Source organism: Macadamia integrifolia, chromosome 2 (genome assembly GCF_013358625.1).
Source record: "Macadamia integrifolia cultivar HAES 741 chromosome 2, SCU_Mint_v3, whole genome shotgun sequence".
Lineage (NCBI taxonomy): Eukaryota > Viridiplantae > Streptophyta > Magnoliopsida > Proteales > Proteaceae > Macadamia > Macadamia integrifolia.
In genome coordinates this window covers 5,355,358-5,365,270 of record NC_056558.1, presented here as the reverse complement: position 1 = coordinate 5,365,270, position 9,913 = coordinate 5,355,358, and the positions used below count along the sequence as shown (strand labels likewise).

Sequence of the window (9,913 nt, the reverse complement as noted above, 5' to 3'; positions counted from 1 at the left end):
CTACTTAAGTGTGAATGTGCCTTTTGTTGTTTGAAACAAACACTTCAAACTCTCACCAACAGTTTTCTATATTTCTCTTCTTTCTTCCCCTTTGATTCACACACCTTTTTGGAGACTCAAATGGTAGATTGAAAGAAACATTGTGGAAGTGAATGGTTCAAAGAAGGAGCAAAACATAGTCCAAGAAGAACCTTGAAGGCTTGAACTTGAAAGTTGAAACATTTGAATAGTAAGTTCTTGAATCTTTACTCACTTTTTTCAACTTTAACATTAGATTTTCAAGTTTTTTTTATAAATCTAAAGTTCATTATACTTAGAATCACATTTTGTGCATCATTATTATATGAAATCATTGGATTTATAAGGATTTACAAACTTTTTTCAAGAGAAAATGAGGGTTTCAATTTTTTTTCAAATTTCTTAGATCTACTCATGCTCAATGGTTAAAAATGTTTAGATTTTTTATATGTTATGTAAAAACAAGTGTTCTACAACTTCCATGGAGATTTTTTATTTTTCTCAAAAAAAAATATATTTTTTAATTTTTTTATTCCGAAATTAATTAAAAAAGAAAAATAAAAATCCCCAAATTTTTTCTTTTTTTTTAGAAAATTTAGTTCATTCTACTCTTAAAAATAATATCATAACTTATAATTACAATGAATGGGAGACCCACTACCATAAATATTTCGACTGGGGTAAATATTGTGCCTATATTCGACAAGTGCAGAATATCATTGTAGTTGCTCCTATTGAAGAATAAGGTCCTAGCCAAGGATTTGAACCACCATACACTCTTCATGACACTTATCTGGCAATGGCAATGAGGAAAGAAAAAACTGTAAGAAACTCAAACCTCATCATTTTGAACATTTTCAACTCAATATATTTGTCTATCAATACGATACCCTCTACTTAAGTATTTATGCATTCTACATGTTATATATAATTTTTTTAACTGTTTTTTTATGCAAAAGTGTATAAAAATGTATTCTTTATCCATTTATGTGCGTATCTTTAGCGTATCTCCAATACGATACGATACCCTCCGATACATATCTTAATTTTGACCGACCGATACGACGATCGAAACCGATACTTTAATCCTTGCCCAGAAGTCAAACACAGGGAACACAAGTCATAGGTCTAGAACAGAGAAAACACTGAAAAAAGCCAAAATGATGCCCGTTTATGGCCAAATGCCAATCACACTGAGCTATAAAATAACTCATAAAAATTATAGCAATAGAAGATATAGGCGAACAATCTGTAAGATGGGGGTGTGAAGAAAAAGTATAAAGCAGTATCCATTCCATGTAAGATCTTGAAGACAAGTCCCTTTGAAATTGGTCATCTTCCACAATTACACTGAGAATTTTTTTATCATACTTTTAAAACCATATAAATCCCAAACAGTGTGCTCTCAAATCCCAAATTTTAAGCCCGAAGACACCAACATAAACCCAACTCTCTCCTTCGAGTTCAGTTCCATTAAGAAATACTGAAAAATGAAATAACCAAACCCTAGATTAACCAAGGAAGAAGAACCCTAAATGTCCAAGAAGAAGAAGCAGAACCCTACATACCTTGGGAGAGGTTCGCACGCTGGAGGGAAGAGGTTCGCACGTCGGTCAACTTTCTACCTGAGAATCATACGTCGGAGGGCACGGTCGAGTTGTAGGTTACCATCTTCTTCAAGCCCGTTCAACATTAAACATGTTCGTAGCCCAATTAAGGCCCGACTAAAGCCCGATTAAGGTGGTCCGATTATAGCCCGAGGCCGACCGACCGAATATAAAGTGTACCATGCCCTCAATAACTAAGCCCGATTAGTTAAATGGGCGGACACGGTGTAGCCTTTGAAAGTATTTAAGCCCGACCAAGCCCGATCGAAACCGAACCGACCCGACCGGTTGACACCCCTATGATGAACCTTAGATTTGTAAAAAAACTTGAAAATCTAAAGTTAAAATTGAAAAAAGTGAGTAAAGATTCAAGAACTTACTATTCAAAATTTTCAACTTTCAAGTTCAAGGTTCTTCTTGGACTATGTTTTTCTCTTTCTTTGAACCATTCACTTCGACAATGTTTCTTTCAATCTACGACCCTATTTGAGTGAGTGAGGAGTGAGAGGGAGATGGGTTTATAAGAAGAAATGAGAGAGGGCAATATTGTCCTCTCACAATAGGCGGGGGTGTTTTGGGTATATTGTAAAAAAACTAACAGAGTTTCATTCACTTAACACGGTCGGCTAACGGTAGGGACCGATTTGAAATTTTTTGAATTTTTAGGGGTGGCTTTGACATTTCGAAAAGTTCAGGGGATAGCTTTGAATAAGGACTAAAGTTCAGGGGGTGGCAATGCAATTTTCTTTTATAGTTATGCGCATCTAGGAATGAATTTCTCCTTCTTTAACTCTTGGGAGAAGTTGGTTTTAGTTTCGTAATAAATCAAGTAAAGGAGATTTAATTTGTTCAATCTAAAGTTACCCTTAAATTAGATTTGCTAGTCTGAAAAAACACTATTCTTTGGAAAGGAAAAAAAAAAAAAGAACCTACCTTGCTCATAGTGCTGGCACTCATCACATATTAAATTGTGTGTGTGCCCTCAGCCTTGTCACAAAGCATGTGGTAATTTACTTGCTCTTAAGTCACCACCTCAGTTTTTAGCATAAAAGTATAACACTAAAGCTCTGTTTGGAAGCCAAGAAAAGAAAAGAAAAAAAAATGTGTTTCAGTATGAAAGGGTAATACTAAAACAATATTTGGAAGTCAAGAAAAGAAAAGAAATTAAAAAAAGAAAAAAAGAAAAAGTGACAGCAGCTCATCATTAATGTCATTTTTGTCATATTATGATTTTCTTTTCTTTTATTTTATTTCTTTATTGGTCATAAGTTCAAAACTTGGAAACAATCTCTTCTGCGAAGCAGGGGGTAGGTCTATATACACTTGCCCCACCCAAACCTTGCAATAGCGGGAACTTTGTGCACTGGGTTACTCTTTTTTTTTTTTTTTTTCATGTTTTTATTGGCTTCCAAACAATGAGTATGATGATTAATGATCCTAAGAGAAAAAGGTTCAATACAAAAGAGACAAATGTGACTGAGCTTGGCTTCAAAATTGTTTTATGAATGAGCTGCATGGTTCCCTCTCTATATGTGAAAATAAACTTCGAGGTTTTTTCTATTTCTAAACCAACATTAAAAAGGTTTTTTTTATTTCTAAACCAACATTAAAAAGGTAGCACGATATAATTTGGACGCTTTGTATATATATGGAGAACTGAGCGTATGACTTGTAGTATGAAGCATCTTTGTAAGTCAATTTCATTAGTTCGCTCCCTCGCTCTTCCTTTCATCAAACTCTCATTAGGTTATGTTTAGCTGGCATGAGAATGAAAGAAAAAAAATGTCATTGAGAATATAAGAATAAGGCAGGATGCAAGCAGGGGTAGAGGGGTTTGGGGAAGGAGGAAAGGGATGTTCCCAACTCGTTGGATGTGGTTGGGTGCCCAATGTAGCTAGAGAGGATCGGAATCTGAGAGGAAAGGATGTGTTGAGCGAGGTTGCCCTTTATTTTTTTTATCCAGGGAAGAAAAATCATACGAAATAAAGAAGGAAAGAGGAGAAATTAAGAGAACTGTTAACATGTGAAAAAAGAAAGGGTAATTTGATCACTTGAACATATCAAGGGAGAATAAGAGGTAAGAGTTCACCTTTTTGGGCGAATCAGAAACAAATTTTAAGGAATAATAGATTTTATTAATATTGGACGATCAAGATCCTTTCCATAGAGGGCATCCCCCATAGAGTGCCAAGAGAGTGATGGGAATGCGACACATGGTTTTTTTGGATCCAAGGGTCGAGAACAAATCCCACGTTTTCGCCCACTTCAAACCTCAAGCACCCCAATCCAACACCTTCACCTTGATCCATATCGGACTCAGGGAATTAAAACTACATCTTCTCATCCCGCACGACTTATCGCTCCCTTCTCCTCAACTTCACCGTCAAAATCTTGGTCTAACCAAATAGAATATCAGCAGCTGGTCTTTGGCGCTGCACCCTCATTCCTTCCATGTCTGGACTCTGGATTCGTCGAACAAGCTCCAGGCTCTAACTATCCTATCCTAACCTCTCTAAATTAGTCATGAAAGGCTTCAATCCAAAATCAATAGCCATCTACGCATCTCCATAAGTTTGCCCTCTTCGACCGGTCGTTCTCTTAGATTCCAGGACCTACCCAGCCCAATAGACTATTCGTTTACTCTGCAACTTCTCATGGTTCGACCAATCATGTTAAGAAGTAGCTTGCACATGGGTATCCGCAGAAAACTATCTTCCATTCTCTCCATTAGAATGGGATTGATTTTGGGATTTACTTCCAGAACATCCCCACCACTCTCTTCAATAGGAACTTATGGAAATTGAAATATATATTCAAGTTCCATCAGTTCGATTTGAAGTTCAAGAGCGATGCAGGAGAAGGGAAGATTGCCTAGTTTGACAGTGATCGAGCCAAGGTACTTTGATCTTAAAGGTTTACCTGCAAACGATGATCAACCCTTCTCACGATGTTGCCGCTAGGCAGAAGTTCGTGAAGGAGGTGTATGAGGCTTTGAGATCGAGCCCTCAATGGAATGAGACCCTTTTGAACATAACGCATGATGGGTTCTTTGATTTGGAACTTACGAATAAAGTAATCGAGGAGGCGATCCAGGGTTCTTCAAGTTCTTCGTGCTCGTGCTTTTGATGGTGAAGTTGAGGGGATGAGGATCGAGAAGAGGTAGTTTTAGGCGTTGGCCCCTGTGAAATATGAAGAACTCACCCCTGTTGCTGCCCCCACCGATGCTCTCATTAGAATCTACAAACCAGAAGTTATTTGTGAATCGAGCTACAATCAGATCAAAAGATAAATCTATATTAAGATAGTAATGCTTATTTTCTTCAAAATGAGAGTATAACACTGCAACTATATTCTCTAAGATCCAAAAGCTTCTGACAAAATTCTCAAGTTCTTGATATACAAAACCTAGATCTACAAATCCGATACAACACAGGTACGCATAAGCGAGTATAATCGGTAGTCTACAGCCATGGAATATGGAGATTAAAGGGTTGAATGAGTACTGTAAATGATATGATCACTGTCTCTGTAATCCTTAGATGTCATCGGACCAGTCACTGAGCTCTGTTTCGGAGAACAACCCAACAACCAGATTATCAATCAAGGAATCGATGAATTTGTTACAGCCAACAGTGAAGATCCGACCCACTCTCTTCCTAGCACTAGTGAACCAAGCGAAAACAGCCGCAGAAACCACAGCACCCAAACACACCCCTGCTGCCTTTTCAATCCCCTGTAAATCCACCTTCTGGAACAGAGAATTCCCCGTCACTACCTCCATCGTCACCGTCGCAGCAAACACCATCTAACCCAAAAACCCCATAAGTAATCGATCAAAAGTCTGAAATTTTATAGAAGAAGAGAAGCTAATTAATTAAAAATTAAAGATTTACCATAGCGAGGCGGCCGGAGATGATCTCGATGTCCTGTGTCTTCTTGGAGTTTTCCATGTACTCCGACAGAGTTGCGAAAAAGGGAGAAACTTTGTCATCGTCAAGACGGAATCGGATTAAACCGGTTCGATCTGAGCGGTAGGACCTGAGAGTACAGAGGCGAGGCTGGAGGACGATCTTGGCGTGATCAGGCGACGACGATGAAGAAGGATCAGTGATGGAGGTGGGTTTGAGCTGCAGCTTCTGAATCGGCGAGTCTCTCCCTGTTAGAACCTCCGATTTCTGGGACTGCAATTCACAGTAGATCGGCCGAGCGGCCATGGTCATAGCCATGGTAGTGGGAAGGAGAGCCTGCAAAAGTTGATGATCTCAGAGAAGAACACGGAGAGACTCCTATTATCTTGGATGGATTCGCGGTTTCTTAGGTATCCACGTTGTTCCACGGTTCCACCAATGATTGACTTCGTGATGTGATCTTCGGAATCACAGTTACGTGTAAGTGACGGAACCAGGAAACGGGCCCCACGTCTAATCCAGAAGCCCGTCGAAGCCGCAATGACTCGATCTCAGCCGTACAGATACCCAGACTCATGTGCGCAACTGCACTTATGCTCTATGAAGTAATTTCCTCCAGCACTAGCTGAAAAGTCAAAATTCCTAGCAGACAAAGTTAGGGGGGTGACGGTGGTCGACTTATTTGTTCTGGTTCGCGGGTTGACTCGGGAATGTGGGTGGGCTGGTCTTCTCTTCTAGCAAGTAGCAAGTAGCAAGTAGCAAGTAGCAAGAGAGCTTTATCTGTACAGACCACTAAGGGTTGTTCGTACTTCAAGAGACCAGGCAAGGCATGGCCCTGAAAGCAAGCTGTGAAGAAGTGGGCTGGACCTATTATGCTGACTTTGGAGCCAGGCTCAATTCTACCCTCAAGTCACAACAGACCACCACCCCTAGCTTCCTTGAAGAAGCCCACAAGAAGACCTAGAGGGCGAGTTCACATCCTCTATAACGAGCGATGAGGTACAATGAGCATTAGACGGTTGAGAACATTTGGGCATGTGTCTGAAAGAGCTCTCAATTACCCGATGCTCACTGCACCAGTGCAACAATTATAGACGAATTTCACACCTAAAGGGCACAAATCTCCTACACATAAAATCTAGACAACAAATCCTCATGACGCCGAATTGGGAATTTTTTCCCACACCCTCTAATATAATGAACCATGCGAATCACACTAACACTTTTTTCTCTTTAAACAAAACATGGGTTCTCTTACAAAAGCAAAAACCGTCTACTGCCCTATCCTTAGTGTTGTTTCCCACTCTGACGTCATGGGAGACCTTTGTCCTAAAATTTTTTTCACCTTGGCTACTACTCATTCATGTATCCTTTTTCCATGGTTCCGAGAGTCCTGGAACCAATATTTGTGATTAGTTGAACCATGAAGATTGAAGCCCTCAAAAGCTTCCTCTTGTATCTGCATTTACATCATGCACACTTCATAATGCTTGGGATTAATTGATTGCAGGCTCATACAATTACACATGAGAACTATAAAGCTAGCTACCAATATTCCCTATCATTTTCCATTAGTGAGTACTGGGTACAGAAAAAGGGAGAAAGAAAAAAAAAATTATTGTCTTCATTTAAAGGAACCCAAAACCAATGAAAAGGAAAATAAATAAATAAATTAATTAATTTAAAAAAAAAAATCTAAACCCTAATCTGATACTCCTGATAGGATGCCCTAAGCCATCAAACTCTCTATCCTCCCCTGCCCCTCAATTCTATAATCTAACTAGACACACTAATCCCACCTTGTAATGTATGGTCCTTTTGGTTTGCCAATCTACCCACCTCTTTGACAGAATATCCTCCACACGTGCCGTGATGATCCACCAGTAGGTAACGTGCACGACGGTAATGCACGCTACGACACACCACGTCGATGTAAGATCAAAGCTTCACAAAAGAATTGTCAATCTGATCAGATCCTTACAAAGAATATGCTGAGCTCAGGCCCATTATTCCCTTCTGGGCTCAACATGTAAAGCGTCTCAGAGTCCCTAGAGCCCACAACATGTTCAAAATGAGCTCTCATGTAAGCCAATTCCCCATCTGGGCCCTCAACCTCTGAGTTCCCAGGCAAAACGCCAGCACCCATCGACACAGCCTTGAGGAGCTCCATGATGTTTAAATCCTCAGCACTTGCTTCCCTCTTGACCCCATAACCACTCTTCTTGCCATTACAATACATGGTCCATAAGGGCTCATTAAGAAGCTTCATCTTGTCCTTCTCTGATCTCTTCTCACATTCAAGTGCAATTCTAACCATTCCAGAAGCCATCTCCTTCTGAAGCACACTGGTTTGCATGGCCAGCTCCACCACCAACGCTGGTAGACACCTTGAGTTCTCTTGCATGGAAAGGCTTACACGACCTTTACGGTATCCAAATAACGTGCCAGTGATACGATTACCGGAGGAGGTGCCGCGGTGGGTGTGATCTGGTAAGCCGCCTGAGAGTGTAGGGAACTTACAGACAGGAGTTAAGATTGGAAAAGAACGGAAGACAGAGCGGAAGGCACGAAAGACCTTGGACTTCTGTTTCTTTTTCTGGGATGGTTGGAGTAGAGATACCGGACGGGGAGGTGGTGGAGGTGGTGGAGTGGCTGGTGGGTTTGCCAATTTTCCTGACGTGTCGTCGGCGTTGGCTCTAGGGTTTGGCTCCCCCATGAATGGTTCTTTCAGAACTAGGAAGCAGCCATGAGAGTCAGCGAGTAGGAGAGAGGGAGAGAGATTGGTTGGTTATGTCAGGTATAGTTTTGGGGTTGGGCTGGGTCTAAGGATCCTTAAATTGTGGCTTAATTTCTACCACTTTTCTCTCCATCCCCATCGATATCATCATACTAGTTATCAGTTATTGTGACTTGTGAGATTAATATCTGTTTCTATTTTTGGATTTCTTAACATCAACAACCATGATTTTTCCGAAAAAACATTAACAACCATGATATCTAAATAATCTAAGATCAATTATATCACAAATATTTATTATTTTTTCAAATATCACAAAGCATCTATTTTGTCTTGTGGACAAATGATATATATCTATTCCGACAGTTAAATAAGAAAAAAACTTGATCTAAATTGGTCAAATGTCAAATTGTACAATGAACATTTTTTTTTTTTCCGTTAAATTATACAATGAACTCACTGACCAAGATTTATGCCTAAGAATAAAATGAGGCTCAAAATTTTTTTTTTTTCTCTTTTTTAGTTAGGTGACCCATCCTAGGGGAAGTCTTAAGTTTTTTTTTTTTTTTTTAATCATTAATTTTTGCTTAATCCAAAACATTCTACTTACATTTATCATTATACCCCTCATTTTTCTATCAATAGTATGCGGATGAAGAGGGAAAAAAAAAAAAAGGAATTTTATTATATCAAAGAGATGTTTTCTTAATTGTTCACATAGTTTGTCACATGGAATGATGATTGCAATCAATACCCTCGGATAAATAGGGTTTGATCTAAAGTGCCTTTTTTTTTTTTGTTAATTTCGTCTTTGGTAGATGGTCTTAAATGGCCACACATCACTTAGAAGGAAATATTCCACTTAAAATAGATGTTGTCATAAACACTATCAATTTGCGAGAAAAGTTCTTCATGGATTTGTATTATACTTGTCATGGTGTAGAATCTGACATGTAGCATGTTAGTTGGATTTCAAAATTTATAGGCATATTATCAACATCACTCTTAACTAGCTAATGTATTATGTTTCACCCCAAAGTAATTATAGCACCTATAATCAACAGGTCAATAACCTTGGACAAGATTTCTATTACTCGGACTATGTGATAGTTTAGGTCTTGAAATATTCCAGATGGCTAATCCTCATAGTCCTCTATCATCTAATGATTAGAATTGTCACTTTAACTATCTGTTAATTGATAATTTAATCATAAAAATGCATGAGAAATTTAACTAAATGATGTGCCACATATAGTTGAGATAAATTCCAAAATTTTAACTATCTAAACGGTGCCATGGTAATTTCATCCATCAATATCAACCATCTTTATGGTTCAAATATGATGAACCATTTAACAAATTCTCTCTATATGGTTCAAAGCTTTCCTCACCCATGTGGATTCAACGGAAAAGACCTCGTGCGCCCCCTCTCCTCCCCTCCCCTCCCCTATCAAGCAATTTGGATGTCTCACGATGAACAGGCATGGATGCGGGAAAACTTGATCCTTTATTTTTTTTAGGCCTTTTATAATTATGTCAATTAAGTGGGGAGGCTGTACATGACCACTATACTTTGGTTTAGGTAACGACATGTGTTCATCTGTCATTTAAAATTCTTAAAAAGACATTTATGGAAACAAAAA

General features: G+C 38.9%; 2 protein-coding genes across 2 annotated transcripts; both read right to left on the bottom strand.

Moving 5' to 3' along the window:
• Positions 1–4,901: 4,901 nt before the first annotated feature.
• On the bottom strand, positions 4,902–5,940 carry LOC122058974 (stress enhanced protein 2, chloroplastic). The gene is made up of 2 exons (XM_042621692.1): positions 5,519–5,940; positions 4,902–5,430 (listed from the first exon to the last, which is right to left on the bottom strand). Exons 1-2 carry the CDS (start codon positions 5,849–5,851, stop codon positions 5,161–5,163), a joined length of 603 nt encoding a protein of 200 aa, XP_042477626.1. The 5' UTR covers positions 5,852–5,940; the 3' UTR covers positions 4,902–5,160.
• A 1,095-nt stretch (positions 5,941–7,035) lies between these two features.
• LOC122089545 (protein MIZU-KUSSEI 1) lies at positions 7,036–8,284 on the bottom strand. The gene has a single exon (XM_042659285.1). The coding sequence runs from the start codon at positions 8,247–8,249 to the stop codon at positions 7,503–7,505; it is 747 nt and encodes a 248-aa protein (XP_042515219.1). The 5' UTR covers positions 8,250–8,284; the 3' UTR covers positions 7,036–7,502.
• Between the last annotated feature and the right edge of the window lie 1,629 nt (positions 8,285–9,913).

What these genes read in the sequence shown, in the direction of transcription:
- LOC122058974 (XM_042621692.1), bottom strand. Translation starts at nt 5,851, where the DNA reads ATGGCTATGACCATGGCCGCTCGGCCGATCTACTGTGAATTGCAGTCC. An exon ending in TCTCCGGCCGCCTCGCTATG is followed by an intron (nt 5,431 to 5,518) that starts GTAAATCTTTAA and finishes TTTTTGGGTTAG; the next exon opens with ATGGTGTTTGCTGCGACGGT.
- LOC122089545 (XM_042659285.1), bottom strand. Translation starts at nt 8,249, where the DNA reads ATGGGGGAGCCAAACCCTAGAGCCAACGCCGACGACACGTCAGGAAAA.